Source organism: Egretta garzetta, unplaced genomic scaffold (genome assembly GCF_000687185.1).
Source record: "Egretta garzetta isolate BGI_Z169 unplaced genomic scaffold, ASM68718v1 scaffold118, whole genome shotgun sequence".
NCBI lineage: Eukaryota > Metazoa > Chordata > Aves > Pelecaniformes > Ardeidae > Egretta > Egretta garzetta.
Window position 1 is genome coordinate 2853224 of NW_009260484.1, and position 16340 is coordinate 2869563.

The following is a 16340-nucleotide window of genomic DNA, read 5'->3' on the forward strand; positions in this document are numbered from 1 at the left end:
CGGCGGCCCCTCCACCCGGCGCCCCCGCAGCCCCGGGACTGGCCCAGGGCCCTCCAGCCCAGCATTTCCAGGTGCCCACCACCCAGCAGCCCCACATTCCCCCATCTCAGTGTCCCAGCAGTCCCACAGCCAAGTGCACCCGCAGACTTGCACCCAAATGTCCAATTCTGTAGCCTTGCAAGACCCACAGTCCAGCATCCAGCCCCAAATCCCTGAATCCCAGCATCCCCACAGCCCAGCACCCCTGCAGCTGGGGAGTCCTGCAGTCCCGCAGCCCTACCACCCAGCAGCCCCACAGCCCACCATCCAGTGTGACATCCAAGCTGCATTGCAGCCCCAAAGCTCTCTCTGCAGCTCAGCATCCCTGCAGCCCCACACCAAGGGCCTCAGCATCCCAGCCCAGGGTGTGCAGCAAGTGCTGCTGCGCGTGGGTCTAGGTTTTATTGCAGTTTCTGCCCTCAGGGGCAATGACAACTCTGACCGTGTTATACTGGGGCTTTTTTGCCTGAGGCCCTGTTATGAACTGTACTGGCAGGGGTGCTATTTTCACTTCTGGGAGCTGGAAAAAAACCTTTATAGCATGGGCTTGCCGCAGCCTGAGGAGGCAGCTTTACAAACATGCAGGATGCAGCCAGCGTTACTGGTGCACCCCTGGCCCCACCGCTGAGCTGGGCTGGAGGCAGGCATGCAACCTGGGTAAAGAAAGGCGCCAGCAGCTGCCTCTCCAGCTGCTTTGGCTCCAGAGCTGCAGCCTGGTACCTCACGTTGAGATTTGTTCCCATCAGGAACAGTCCCTCCCTATGCATGGTGATGGATTTTTCTGCAGGAATTTAGCATTAGAAATGAATACTGGAAACCTGGTGCTTTTGTCACACTGGGACATTCACCCTGCTGACTGTGAATCGACACGATTGCATTTCTGCAACTGGAAAATTCTAAAAATACATGCAGAAAAATTATTCTCCCCCACTTTCTTTTTTTGTCTGTTCCTGTCCACTTTCTTGTCCTGCTCAGCCTCATGCTGGCAGCGCATTGCAGGAGGCTGTAGCAGGTTCGATCTGATGGGGCGCTTCTCTCCTGCTTGACATACAGCAGAGCCTTGCCCTATACCTGCAGCGATGGCACACGTGCTGCTCCTCTGTGAACATATTCAAAAAGCACACATGGGCTGTCTTAGCTGGAACTTCATCCCCTTTTTTATTCAGGCACAAAGTATCTGGTTACTAGTTTCGGCGGAGAGAGGGTACTTGAATATTGGGCATATTTTCTTTTGTAGCTCCCACAAGAAAAACAATAGTTTTAAGGAATTGGTATTTTTCAATTAGAAAATATTTTGCTGAAAATGCCTATCTGGAAGAAAGCTGGAAATAGTGTGAAAAGTCTAGCAGGAAGCTTTTAGTTCCAGATGTGTTGTTCTACTTCCCCTGGTATGACAGAGGCACTTGCAATTAAAGTTCAAAGATGCAGCCCCGGTGGAACTAACTACGTATTTCCTGATGTTCCTGCCTGTCAGTGCAGGGATGGTTAGACTGCTGTTTACAAATCCCAGCTTAATTAATTCTCATACCAAAGGGAGCGATCAAAACCCCAGTGATTCCCAGAGAGAAATCAGGGCCAGGGTACCAGAGGCTTTTTCCCATCTTACTTCTGGCTGCGTTATGTTTGGAAGAAAGATGCGCACAGCAGATGCGGATCCCAGCCCTCCTCTGGTGACTCAGAGTCAGCTTCTTAGGTCTTACGGATCTTAAGTCAGGAGGGAAGGATGGTCTTGTGGCTTAGGATAAGGAGTCTGTGAGTCAGAAGAGTTTATTCATGACAAAAAAAAAAAAAAATTGCTCCTTTCATTTATTAGCAGATGTCTCTAACCAGCCTAAGCAAGTTGCCGCTAGAAAAATTTCAGCTGCAGGCATTTTAAAGCTGGAGGGGGTAAAAAAAAAGAAGTCCAACTGACATTTGAGCATTTCCACGGCAACATTACGTTTATCCATAACCAGTTGTCCTGACAGGAAAAGGACAAGCACCAGGGTAAATACCAGAAATATCCTGATTTGGGTTTCAGGCTAGCTAAACTCCCGTTGATTAAGCTGGGAATGTTGATTAAAGGCCTCAAGCTGTGACCCACAACAATTCAGTCAGGTTACTCCTGCCGCTTAGCAAGGCTTGAGTTAAATTGGAAAGCCGGACAGAGCCTGGGTGAGTTTATCAGCTCCGAGCAGTGTGTTTCTAGGCAGATAACCTGCAAGTACCTCCCTGCTCAGCCCCGGAGTCTTACAGGGGATTCAATAGGTTGTCTGTGTGCTGGTGGGAGATATTAAAGTCCTTCAGAAAAAAAAAAAAAGGGAAAAACCAACCCAGCTTTGGACCAATCCTCTGGAAATCAGTCTTTCAGCCCAGAGAGTTAATGATCAGTTGGTGGGTTAATAGCCAAACATGAAGTTAAGGGTGATTAAAGCTTGAAAAAAAATTAACTGCTTGGTGACTGTAGCCGAAGACACTATTCTGTTATTTTTCGATGGTTACTTTTCTGTCTAGGCTCCCACAGAGGCTGACGACGGATATTTTAACTTGTCAAGGCAATAGCACCATAGCAACAAATCCGTAAGAAGCCCGTCAGTTTGGCGCACAGGACCTGCTTTGCATACCAGGCCTCTCATCTTTAAGTATCTTTAGCACTACCATTTTTTTATGAGTGTGGTGAAAAGGTGGAATAGGTCCCTTGTTTAAGTAGGACACTTTATTATTGTCATTTAGCTTTTGAAGGACAAGCCAGGCAGAAGAGCTGCAGTAAGGGGAGAGAAGCCTTGATTTAAGCTTGGGTTAACAGGGAAGGAAGCCACACAAGGGTTTGCAGAATCCAGTCCTTATTGCATGGAAAAAAAAAAAAAGGATATTTTTATTTGATCATCTTCAATTTGTGTTTCTTCAGGTTACTGACAAAAGATTTGTTAATTATTTGAATGACAAAAGCTAAAGCAGTAAAGACAGGGCTTCTCCCTTCTGCTTTGCGCCAGCAACAAGATTGTTGGGCAAACTTGACTGAATAACCTATGGTGCCACTAGCTGCTGTGAAAAGCAGAAGGAATTCAGATCAATTCTGAGGGCACCAGCTGAGTCTGTCGATCCAGCAGGGAAGGAAAGAGGAATCCCTGCAAACCAGATGGGGACTTTTCCAGCCAGACCATACAGAGATGGTATGATATAGATAAATGATATAATATAGGTAAGAAGAACTGCTGCTTCCAAACACTAAACTGTGAGAGCCAAGTGTAATTTCTTGTTTCTGTGATCTTTAGTCTGGAGAAGAGGAGGCTGAGGGGAGAGACCTTATCGCCCTCTACAACTGCCTGACAGGAGGCTGTAGTGAGTGGGGGTCGGCCTCTTCTCTCTGGTAACGGGCGATAGGACGAGGGGAAATGGCCTCAAGTTGTGCCAGGGCAGGTTTAGGTTGGACATTAGGAAAAAATTTTTCACCAAAACAGTTGTCAGGCTCTGGAAGGGGCTGCCCAGGGAAGTGGTCGAGCCCCCATCCCTGGAGGTATTTAGAAGATGAGGTGCTTAGGGACATGGTTTAGTGGTGGGATGGCAGTGTTAGGTTAATGGTTGGACTTGATGATCTTAAAGGTCTTTTCCAACCTAAACAATTCTATGGTTCTATGATACTCTGACAGAGAGCAATGTGAAACCCAGAACAGACAGCATTTAACAGGAACAGGATCTAGCTGTACCTCTGACAGCTCCTGACTATGTCTTCTCGCAGGCTTCTTGGGCAGCACCCAGCACCCAGCGCCCCACATGTGCCGTGCCTCACCCACAGAGGTGAGCAGTCCCCTGGCCGCAGGCGGCGGCCGTCGCGGGGCATCTGGCCCTGCTGACATGGGGAAGGGACCCGAAAGGGCCCCCAGGAGGACACCCAGCCCTGTAGTTTTTGGGCTGCGCTCCAGGGACACACTGGTGACCCACAGGGCAGGAGGAGGTGTTCGGTGAGGTAGGTGGAGAAAAAGTGAATCAAACAGGCAGGCATACTTCCACACATACAAACAAATATTACGATGAGGGAGCAAGAGCACTGAAATGTATCCTAGGCTTTTTCTGGTTTCCGTAGCCTTGTCAGTGAAAATCATCATGGAGCCATTGCACGTTACAGTCCTTGGATTGTTTTCCAAAAGTATAGCTAGAAGAAAACCTGTCAGGAAACACCAGCACATCCCAGCTGCCTAGAAATAAAATCAGCTGTCCCTAACTGTTCCTGACAGCCCTGGGTGTCTCACCTTGCTGGAGATGCCTCAGCCCATGGAGGCAACTGCAATATGCAACTGTCTGGTACCATTAGAAAGTTTGTCCTGCCATCTGCATTGAGCTTTCCTTGCTGCAACCTAAGCTCTTTATTTCTTGCCTTATTTACCTCCACGTGCTGTGGAGAACAGATTATTCCCTTTCTCTTCAACACGCCCAAGCCAAATTGTTTTCAGCTCCCTGTTGTTCACAGGGCCCTTTTGTGGGGGCAGCCCATCCCTCCTTCACCTCACTGCCTGCTGGAGAGCCAGCGAGGACCAATTTACCCCAGAGCAGCCCGGGAATGGCACGCTCTGCACCTTTCCTTTTCTGTTTCTTTGGGTTTATTCAGTTCTGTCTTCCCATCCTTAAGCACACACCAAATCTGCCTCTAGTTTTGAGTCCTTTTCAGGCTCTCATTCCTACCCCTGAGGAGGATTTCCCAGGGTCACCCAAAGTGCATTCTTGTTTCCTCTGCACCCGCTTTGGTCCTCTGCTTCCCTTCAGGAGGGCTGCCCTTCACAAAAGGCAGCTCCCAAACCCGTGGGGACGGCACCACATGCACACACACAGACATGCAACCAGCTCCACATTAACCAAGACCTAAGATAACCCAAAGCATGAGGAAAAAACAAAAAAAAGAGCTCTGCGTATAGTCAGTACCTGGAGCTACACAGACATATTCTACCCCTCATATTTTCTTGTTAATTGTTGCTCTGGACATTTTTGTTTTATCAGATGGGGAATGACACTCGAGACCTAACTAATTAGTGCCTCTTATCAATGCCTCTTTGTTTTCTTTTAGGGTTTTTTTTTCTTTATTTTTTCCTTGACTCTATAATCATTTCTTTGTTCCCTTTGGTAAGCTGGCCACTCAGATCATTATATTCCTGCAAGGCAGGCCTGCCTTAAACCTGGCCGTATTTATTATTTGTAATAGCAGCGACATTTGCTGGGATGGCAGCAATGCACAGCAGCCAGGTCTCCCCTTGCTAGGCACTGCGCAAAAAATCATGCTCCCCAGCTCTGGAGTGAGCAGGACAAAAGAGATTGAAACCCAGATGAGAAAGCACCTTTTTCTTATAAAACCAGACGAAACACTTTGGACTTCTCCCTCATAGGTACTTCATTGCCCTTGCTAACGGCAGGCTCTCTGTGCTAGTGTAGGCTAGCAGCAAGGTACTAACAAACCAACAAACAAAGCGGAGGCAGGGCGCAGGCCCAGGCGGTTGCCCGTACGCTTAAATGGTTGGCATTGTCCTTGCATGAGTTTGTCCCAGACCAAGCAAATATTCCCGCAGTCAGTGCCCAGGCACATTTCGGGAGCCGGGGTGGGCCAGGTAGTGTTCCCAGCAGGAGGTTTGGGCACAGCTCTCCTGCTTTGGGGGGACAAGAGCTCGTCCTGCTGGGGATGGCTGGGTACACCGATGGGTCTCGGGAGCAGAAAACATTCCCTGGCCTATCTTATTAATTTATGTAGCTGTAGCCTTGTCTCGGCACTGAACAGCTTTTTAATGGATTTACTCATCCCAGCATCCCTGCGGGGCAGGGAAGAGCTGCTCAGCCCCTGGATCTGACAGGAAAAACACCCATGGGGACGTTGAAAGGCCAACGTGGCCCCAGAGCAGGTCCTCGTTTCCCAACCTCCTGCCCCAGCCCCAAGGTTCAAAGCCCCTGGGGTTGGTGAGGATGAGCCAGCCAAGGAGATGTGTCCCAGCTCTGCTGGGGTTGCTGCCCAGGACTGCACAGGGCGAGACAGGGCCACCTTCTCTGAGCTCTGTGGCTGAGGCAAACCCCAGCCTGGGGAAGCTGGCAGGCTTAAAGCACGCACTGGGCAAGTCTGGTCCTGAGAACAGGGTCAGGCTTGCACTTAACTTGACCCTTAGGGACTTGCAGAAGCTTGGGCAGGGACCTGGCGCCTCCGCCCCCTTCGCTTTGCCTTACTGGGACATATGAGCCCTTGGGGCCTCAGAGACCACGTGCCAAATCCATACGGATAGTTTGTGCAGAGGAAATTGGTGGGGTCAGGAAGAGCAGAGGGTGCTCAGTGCTTTACAGCCGTGCTGCCTGAAGTTCCTCTACTGAGAAGAACAGAAAGCAGTTCAGGATGGTGAATTTTTCGTGTTCATTTTCCCCATGCCTGTGTTAACAGGGAGACGATCAGCCTTTCAGCTACCAGGTCATCTGTCTCTGCTCTTGGATCATGTCCACCATGGTGTCAGGGCCTGCAAATACAGAGAATCTGTGTTCATTAGTTAAGGCATTATATGAAAATGCACTGTTTTATCAACAATCATATTTTGAGATTTTGCTTATAAGCAATATCATTGTTTTGATACCTGAACCAGTCACAACCAGACCTTTTGACAAAGCACTTTCAAGTTTCCAGGCCAGCTCCCAGGCACACATTTCAGGTCCCTGCAGAGCCCTGCGCACCTTGGGTGAGGATTTGTGGCAGGAGGAGGCTGTCAGCAGCCACAGCTCCCCGCTGGTGGTGTGGTGGGTGGCCCTGCCCCAAGCCGCCCAGCTGTAGCGAGCCCTCCCCTGCCCATAACCCAGTGACAAGCTTTGCTCCAGCCAGCAGCCAGCCCGAGGCTCTGCAGGGCAGGGATGGATCCAGGGGCCATATGGATCCAGGCTGTGAGGTTTCAGGTGTATTTATCCCAGCCTTTTGTTCCTTCCAGCTCACCTATCGCTGACACCTGCATACCTCCTACGAGATGGGAATATTTGTGCCTTTCCCTGCTCCAGAGCGCTGACAGCAGAGGTGCAGTGAGGGTCCATTACCCACACAGGGTGGGGTTGCAAAATTGGACCCCACCAAGAAGGTGAAACTTGTTCATGGCCTTTCCCTAATTATTATTCTCCTTGCTGAGTCTTCTCCTTGCTTGGTAACTGCCTCTGGTAGGAAAGACATTTTTCTTGCATTATCAAAACAGCTTAAAAGCAAAAAGAAAACTCAGCAAAATGAAAACTACCACCAACAAAAAAAAAATGCACACAAGAAATCTGGGCCTCATCCATGCTTTTGTTAATTACCCTTAAAGAAAACAATAAAACCAGAAAGCAAAGCAAAAGCTGATGGAGGTAACTGGGATGGGCTGCTGGAGAAGCAGGAGCTGTGGGAAATGGGAAGACGGCTGTGGCGAGCATCACCTCGTAGAGAGCCCCAGATTTCTGAGGTCTGCCTCTCCCTTGAGCCCCATTTCGTGGCAAATCAGAGTAGTGGGGTAATTATCGCAGCTGTGTTTTGGGCTGGTTTAGTACTTGTACTTCCCCGGCTGCCTTTGGAGTGCAACAGCAGCGGCAGGCAGGATTCCTGCCAGAACAGCCCGGCTAAATCCACCAAAACAAGCAACCAACCAACCTTCTGGAAGAACTCATTGGGTGATTTTTGCCTGCTCGTTTTCAATGACAAGTTTCCAAGGAAAACAGTTGCATTTTAAAAACCACACATATGGCCAAAAAAACTTGTGGACTTTTCCCTCCTCCTCTCTAGCAAATATTTTGCTGCCTCTTTTACAATGCCATTTCTATTGACATAAAGCGAAGATAAGAAATGTTTGCCCGTGCTGCCTCACTCAGTTTTCCATGTGTGGCTTCTGGCTGATTTGCCATGTGTCCCTGCTGAGGTCTCAATCCACTTTTGACTGAAAGCACCCGGGTCCTTGCTTGGCTTATCACGCCGACACAGCTGGCAACCTATTAATCTCCTGCTCCCGATGCCTTTACTTCAGTGGGAAAGCTCTGGTGCCTTTCAGTGGTTTGTATTCGTAGCTAACAGGGGCTGGTGCTCAAAGCCCCTAGGTCACCTTTCCATGAAAACCTCTCTCTTTAACCGTTGGAGCAGGGGGAGGTTCAGCATTTTCATGCTTCTTGCTCTGTCACTCTCTTTCAAAGGTATGGAGAGCCATAAAACAGCAGGAGAAGTAGGTTTGAAGCCAGGATCACATTATCTACCAGTAATGCTTTGCCCTTGTTCACATCTTTAATGCAAGGACTTCCACATATCCAAGAAGTATCTTTTAATACACTGATAAACTGAGGCTCAGTTTTCACTCTACAGAAATTTTCCTGTGCAGCTATGTTTTCGAGCACAGGAATTCTGCCTTCTCCCTCTCTCCCCAGCTAAGGGAGGACACTAGTCTGGCAAGGTTATCCAGCAAAGGAGTCCTTTGAATCTCAGGATGTTGAGAAAACTGTTTTTAACTAGGCTGTCTGGTGAAAATTAACCACCCTGGAAGGGTTTGCCTTGTAGAGCCATGTTGGTAGTATTGTTCTGGCAGCTCTTGCTTTCTAAATCCAGCTAAAACCTCAGGCAGAGGGAGGTTTGTGAGCAGGAAAACTAGGACTAGAATGGCAATCTCCTGAGCCTGGCCTTGTATGCTGGCCAGGCAACACTCTGGCTGCTAACAGGATAGTTAGTAAGGGACTCACAGGTAGAGATGGGATGCTTGAAAGGAAAAAATGACTTACATTGTGGCTGGCTTCTATGTCTGACCATGTATACCTGTTATGGCTGAAAAAGTCTGGCCTGGAAACCTGTGAATTGAAGGTTTTCATCCCGTCCCTGAAAAATGAAACATAATGCCTGCCTAACTGTTTTCCAGTATCCCAAACCTGCTTACAGTTCTTCTCCCAAAGAAGATTTCTGGTGGGGTGAAGCACCGCGTGCTGAGAAGTACCTGCTCCTCCCTAGCTGCAGCTGCCAGCTCCAGGGAGATGGGCTGGACTCAGTGCTGAGCTGGCTCAGCTAAACTGGGGGCAGGGAGACACCTGGGAGCCTCCACATACAAACACCTGAGCCAGGGCCCTGCAGATCTGGATGCCAGGGTTTGCTCTGGACCAAGTGATTCCTGTTCTTTGCTTTCCTGCCTTTGTGTTACCATGCAGCACAGAAAAAGCCGCGGCTTTTCCCCCTCTGCTAAGCTGCCCCAGAGCCAGCTGCGGATGCTGTCCTGCGATGCCCACCCTTGGAGTCGGGCAGCTGTCAGGGAAGCACAGCCTGCTCACTTTCAATAAAACTGACACTTGTGGCTGGCTTGTTCCAAGCCTTTTAATCTCCACCAAGAAGACCCTACAAACTGCTTTCAGAAAAGACCTTTAAATAAGGAAAGGGAAAAAGCTTTTCAGCAGCGGCCATGGGGTTCTTCCAAGTTTGATACCAAGAGGAAGCGGCTGGCTCCAAAAGAGATAACACTAGGACCAATCGTTGTTTTGCAGACTTTAAGAGTAACCAACTAAAAATGCATGGGACAAATTGTCCACGGAGGCATGTCAGCACCGATCCATTGGCTGGGGCAAGTTTCACTGGGGAGGGTGGGTGCAGAAGCAAGCATGGGAGCGTCCCTGCAGAGCAGTCAGGCCTCTGCCCCCCTCACCTCCCAGCGCCATTGACAGAAGTTAAGTTCTCTGTTAGGAAGCTGCTCTCACCACCCCCCCCTGAAATGTGGGTTCATGCAAGGTTGCATATGGCCCAGTGAGAGGTGCCCCTGGGGACATCCCACAGTGGTGGGGAGGCAGTGGAGCTCTCCAGGGAGCACTGATCCCTGTTCACCCTGGCTGTTGACCATTTCAACCTGATATGGGCATATTTTACAAGCACCATAAGGTATCGCTCAGCATGATGAGGCTGCTCAGTATCCTGGTTCTCTATGCCTGTGGGAGACACGGACTGTCTGCTCCCTTGCATTCCCCTTCCTCTTGCTAGGTTTGCATTTGGGTTTAAGATGTGCAAAACCTGCCTCCCTCCACCTGTCTCATTGCTGACTGTCTCTCTCTGTGCTCGCTGCTCTGACCCATCAGCCTGGGCTCTGGCTGCCTCTTCCCGGTCCTCCAGCCAGGTCTGATCCCGTTATCCTCTGTCACAACGTATTTGTAAACTGGGACCTTATTCTTAAATACAGCCCCACAGCCAAAACGCAGAGCTATCACTGCATTTACTTTATCAATATGTAAAAGTGTCAGCATTTTTAGATCTGGCCACCAAGAACTCCCTGGTCCAGACACAAGCTCTGCATCTCCCATTGTGCAGCTGGAGTCCCCCCGGCACCTCCCAGCTCTCCCTCTGCAGGCTCCTTACGTGTGTTGTGCCACCAGGGTGGACATTTTGGGGAGGAAACCCCAGGTCTGGCAAGCTGCTCTGGAACTTGGCAGCCCTGAGGCCTGAAACACTGGCAAGGTGAGGGGTTCGGGTACAGCGTGCAGGTGAGGTGCATGGAGAGGAGTGATGAATTTTGGTGCACACGGACTGCTGGGGTTCATCCCCATTCAAAGGTGGTGCCTAATTAGTATAAAACCAAAACAGGTGCCTGGCAGAACGCTGAGTGGAAAACCGACAAAGGTCTTTCAGCTTGGCTAGAAAAGAAAATGTCTGCTGTACAGAAAATACCTCCGAGATACAAATGATTTCAGGAACACAGATTACGACGCTGAAGATTGGGGTAGGAGTTTACACGGGAGATGGTGGATTGCAGTCTTGGCTCGGGCATGAAGGCCATGGAGATCTACTTGTGGGGTCATGTGAAGATGCCCATAAATGCAGGTCACCTTAGCTCAAGCATGGGTGAAGGGTGAAGAGAGTGCTCACAGCAGGGATGAGAAGGCTGGAGCAGGAACCGGCAGAGACAGACAGCAGGATTTCTTCCCAGGAGTCCTACAAATGGCAGGAAGGCTGTGGCAGAAAAGTTACCCACCAGTCTGTCATGACAGGGTTGCGTAGTAGGAAGGAAAGTTTTTCCCAGCAGCTGGGAAGAGTGGCAGACTAGGATTCTGACAACTGTTTTGGGAGTCCACCTGGAGAGCCGGTGGGGCTGTGGCAGTTAAGAAAAGCTAGTAAGGAGATACACATACGGGCTGATGGGCAGTGCGGCAAAGCATCCATGCTGCAGATATCACGCCTGTTTTGAGTGCGAGCTGCTCTGCCCCTGGCTCCTCAGAGACCTGTGTCCAAGCTGAGCTGTCTTCTCTCTGCTCAGCTCTCTCCTCTGCCACTCTCACCAGCCCCACCAATGTGCAGCACATTGCCCAAGCATCCAGCTTAGTCCTTGGATTTACCTTACTCTCTCCAGATTGCCTCTGTAAACTGTGGCTCCTGGGGCAGAAATAGGCATGGCAGGTTATAAATCCCAGTGAGCAGGAGGACAAGGAAATGCAGTATGCTACAGGACAGGGGCAGATCGTTCCTTCAGATGTTTGGCAAACCTGGTATCTTTATTTTTCTTACTGAGACGTTTATGTGCCACCACTGAGACCTTACCCAGTCTGGCCCCAGCAGCGCCCAGGCGACCTGCTGGGGCCACTGCTCTGTCACTGCTCAGAGCTGGGGCAGCCCTAGGGTGGTGAGGGGCTGCAGAACAAGCAGGCAAATTGGTGACTGTCACGCAAAATGCAGGATATGAAGCACCCCTGAGCAGCTGTGACCCCAGATCAGCTGAAAAGGATTTTGAAAGCGAGATAAAGGGATCACCTCCCACCGTGGTTCCCCTGCAGAGGCACTGCAGATAGCAGGTTAGGGTTAATTTGTTTTCTGAATTAACTAGGAATTTGGGAGGCTTGAAGCAATTGTACTTTGTTTTGTTTTTCAGGTTTATCTCAACAATCCTTTTTGCCTGTGCATTTTTGGTAGCGGCTCCTCAATCAGAACTTAGCTGGAGGGGTGGGGAGAGTTTATTGTGTTAATAATGTGTGCTGGCTACTGATCCCTTTCCCCAGGTCGTGGAAAATTCCCCAAGATCGATGTCTTGGGTGATGAAAATATTCTTTTAAAAAAGCCCCAGCAAATATATATTTTTTTAATTACAAATCAAATATATAATAAAAGCAGCAATATCTTGTACTCCTCTAGCTCTTTTCCCTCCTAATTCTCAAAGGACAGCCTCAAAAGCATTTCTCTGGAGTCAGGGCGGGTCAGAGCTGTCCTTTATAAAAGCTGCCTTTTCTTTCCCAGGTTGTTGCCCTTTCTTTGCTCCCTCATACTTCCCCTTTCTTTTCTCCCCACCTCCTCTGCCACCAGCCAGCTCAGCAGTGTCGCTGTGATCCAGCTCTTTGGAAAATGAAGGGGTGCCTCACAGATGTTTTTTTTCCAGACCTTGGGGTTGCTCTTCTCAACAAAGAACAGGATCTTGGTGACAGCCCTGCAGAGCAGGCTGTACCCTTCCCTTGAACAAGCAGCAGTGCATCACGTCATGCTCGGAGCGCGCCGCCTCACTCCCTCGCCTCTCTCCGTGTCAGGCTTTTCAAGTTTCTACAAGAAAAAAAAAGAAAGCTTTCATTCTACAAGGCCAGCATCCAGTTCATATTTTTTATATCGCAGGGAAGATAAGCCAGGATACAACAATGACCTACTTCACGTCTTGATAAAATAATTTCCTCTCTCTGTCATTTTTCTCAAAGAATAATATTTGACCAACGCGAGCATGTAAGATAGAGCAAGAGCTTTTCTGTGAACTAGCTGATAATATGCCAAATTCAGCCCTGAGACAGACAACTGCCACCCTGTTGACCTATGTGGAGTCAAGCCTGTTTATCCCCCAGCTCAGCGCTCTGAAAACAATTGGGTTCAAACCTGTAAGATGTGTGCATGCGATAGGGCTGAGGCCAAAAGCTTTGGAGGCAGCGGCTATCTGTTACAGCATCCCTCCATCGAGGCACCCTCAGCCCACCGCCAGCACGGCTGCCCAGGAGCTGCTCTGACTTGCTGCTGTGGTGCAAATGGGCCCCCCCCTCTGCAAAACAACCGGTTAGCTCATCCTCTTACACAAAAGGCTACTGTATGTGGCAGGGTACATTACAGTATAGGGCAACCATGCAGCTCTGAATCCACTCACGCCCCCCTCCCCGAGCACAGAAACAATGCGGACCGTTATAGCTATCTCGCTGGAGCCCACTTAGCTCAATGCATCGACTGTGTTTGTCTACTGAAGGTGTTTAAAAATGTGCACGTGGCATTTTTCGTTTGCGGCATTTGCATGAAGAGCTTTCTCACATTGTCTTTCCACACTGTTCAAATAGATTGTCACCCAGTGCACATTGCCCACCCTCTCATCTCCCACCTGCAGGAGTTTTCCTTGTGGCTGTGCATCTTTCCTCTTAATGAGTTCTCATGGCAGTGTTGATACAGGCCACAGATTTGCCATTTGTCACTGCGGATAAGAGGTGACATTGCCCAGGCATCCTTGTGTCCTCAGTTGGGTCATATTCCATCCTGGCGTCAGAGATCACAGTATGCCTGCTCACCTTCAGCTGGCATACTGATCAAAATGGACAGAAATTCATCTGCTGTTGTGACTCCAGCATGCCTTGACACACTGCCCAAGATGGCCAAAGCCGACCAGCAAACGGTTTTTACTGTATTTACCGTCAGCTCATTTACCGTCAGCATATTTACCGTATGCTGACTTTCCAGCATCACATGCCATTCCACAGTACTAACAAGGTACATGATTTATGGGATGCTGCTGAGAGTAAAATATAGTTAAAATGTAATTACAGTTCTCCTTTTATTTCTTTTCTTGCATAAATGTGGTATGAATTGAGTCTCGTCTATTGACTTTTCTCCAATTTCTTGTTCCCCAAGGTGGAAAGTTCCTCTGGATTTCTAGAGATGGAAAATTACTGACTGCTGGGCTCTGGCAGGAGAAGGGTAACAAGCATCTGGGCATGGCGATGGAGACTCTTTTTGACAGCGCGGCTCCTCAGGCACAACAGGCCTTTCTATCAAAGCTCATGTGTGTGGGAGACAACTTTCTTGGGCGTTGCTCGGAGTCTGAAGACTAAACTCTCACAAGGAACTAGCATCTTCAAAGCCATACCTTTTCCCATTGTATGTGCCTTTTGTTAGCATTGCCTTGTCTTGTGTAGAGATGCAGCTATGTATACACTCAGAACCATGCAGAACAAAAGTGAGACGTGGGACTGCAAATGGCAAATGCATCAGACATAACAGCATCTAGTCTCCATGCTCCATGCAGTTCTTCAGAAATGACTGCTGATGTTATTCCTTGTATTGTGTAGATCCTGACTACCTTCAAAGTTTCACCGAAGTGATTGTCTACAACTCAGAAGAAGAGACACAAGTCCCTTTGCAATTCACCCATTTTCCTCTTGGCTCAGATGAAGAAAAAGAAGAACCTATAACAAATTTTGGTACTGGGATTGGTACCTGATTTTGATCGAGGATGTGATTTGTCACCAGTTTCACTCCTACACCAAGCTATGTGGTCCACTATTGAAACAGCATGGGTGCTCAAGATGTTACCACACTACAGGTATGAGGCCCCTCAACCATTACAGCAGAGCAGCCATGCAAAGGCTTCTCACCCCTTTCGGTGAAACATCTGCTGGGCTGAAGCTGTCCAATACTGAATTAAACAAACACTGTGACTTTGCAGCCAGGTGGCTGTGGAGCACACAGGCTTTCGGGCTCTGCTATGGAAGAAGCAACCCTGGGAACAAGTGTGGCGATAGGCTGCCGTGGTGCTAACCTTTCAAACAGCTGCAGCCGTTTGCAAAGCGAGCCTGCACCTACACATGTAATGTTTTTCCCTTTCATGACAAGAATAACCCATATTAGCATTATCCTGGCACAACTGCATCCATCCTCTGGGGAGTTAGCTGCAACAGTATTGTTAAAGCAATTCAGCTTTTGTAGGTAGACAGGCTATAATTATACTAAATTAAAATAGAATGCTTTTGTTCTAACCTAGGCATCCCCACAAGGACTTGCACCAAAATAACCAAAGGTACGAATTAAGCCATTTCTGTTATTTTAGTACATGCCTGAGCACAGGCAGGCTCCTGCTCTGATCCTTCTGGCTGTCAATCCTGGCAAAGCTCAGCTGCCTGGGTGATCCCCTCTTCTCAGGCTTCATCACAGTGGGATCAATATATGAAAGCACCAGACAGGGAAATGCTTCTTGGTTGTAGATGGGTGCCCTGTGATGTCTCTGTCTGGCACTAACTCCCGTATGTGACAGCACTGTCTTTGTTCATTTAGGGGAAAGTAATTCCGCAGGACTGGGGAGTTCCACACGTGGGTCAGTGACCCCTATGGGTCTTGAGCATGAGGGCCACACTGAGCCCCGGTGCTCTGCTGGCTGCCGTGCTCCATCCCCGCCCTGCAGGGAGTGGGTGGGTGCTGCCGCCCCAGCGCAGGGCTCCAGGGAGCTTTTTCTTCCCCCATCCCTCCAACTTCGTGCACAGGGCATCCAACCTGGGGTCTTCCCAGCTGCCTTTGGCCAGGGAGGACCTTGGCTTTGGCCCTGCTTTGGAGTACCCAACATGTTGTCTGGAGCGCATGACTGCTACAACCCTGTGGACCGCCACGGTGGCTGTTTCCATGGAAGAGGCCAGTACACACAGGAAAGCAAGATTGGCTGTGCCAAGTGCTTATTTCCATGAGGGACGAGCCTTGGCAGGGTCTTCAGTGGTCAGAGCATGCAGCTCCAGAGTTTATAGCAGCAGGAAGACAACAGCCCCGTAGGCCTGACATTTCCAGCTCCTCCGGCGAGCACGGGACAGGCAGCTGGGGCATGACAGGCAGTTGCAGCACACGCTGCGCTACGAAACCAGTGGCATCGTGTGGGTTTCCGTTTCAGTGAGGGAAACGGGGCAACGGCACTCCCGGTCGCACTGGGAGCTCAGTGATGCTGAAAACGGTAAACTGAAGTCCCCATGTTTAAGCCACTCAAGCTACGTGCACTTGCTGTCTGCAAATGAGGGGACTAACATCTACACCCCTGGCTCTCTGCTGGCAGAGCTCATGTTACTTGTACGGTGCTGTTGTGGTCCCCGGTGGAAACGCGTTAACCGTGTTCCCAATTTAGGACAGAGCCAAACTTTTCAGCAGCCTTTCATTTTCGGTCCTCAACCGCAGAACTTGCCGAGGCCAACTTATTTCAACGGTGCTAAAATCGCGGTGCCCCCCTTTTCCCCCGGCACATGGCCCAGCCTATCCCTCCCCAGGCCTGCAGGTGGGAGCTCACTCGGCGCCCACCTCTCCCGCGGCAAACGCGCCCGGAGCGCCCATCGAAGCCTCAGTGCGCTCCCGCCCTCATCACTCCAACCGG

General features: G+C 49.7%; 1 protein-coding gene across 1 annotated transcript in view; it reads left to right on the top strand.

The window, feature by feature from the left end:
* The window catches only part of RHOU (ras homolog family member U), a 29823-nt gene that overhangs the window by 7595 nt on the left and 5888 nt on the right, over positions 1-16340 (top strand). The window contains exon 2 of the mRNA XM_009644180.2: positions 13850-14000. Coding sequence (XP_009642475.1) covers positions 13850-14000 — 151 coding nt within the window. The remainder of the gene's footprint in view (positions 1-13849; positions 14001-16340) is intronic.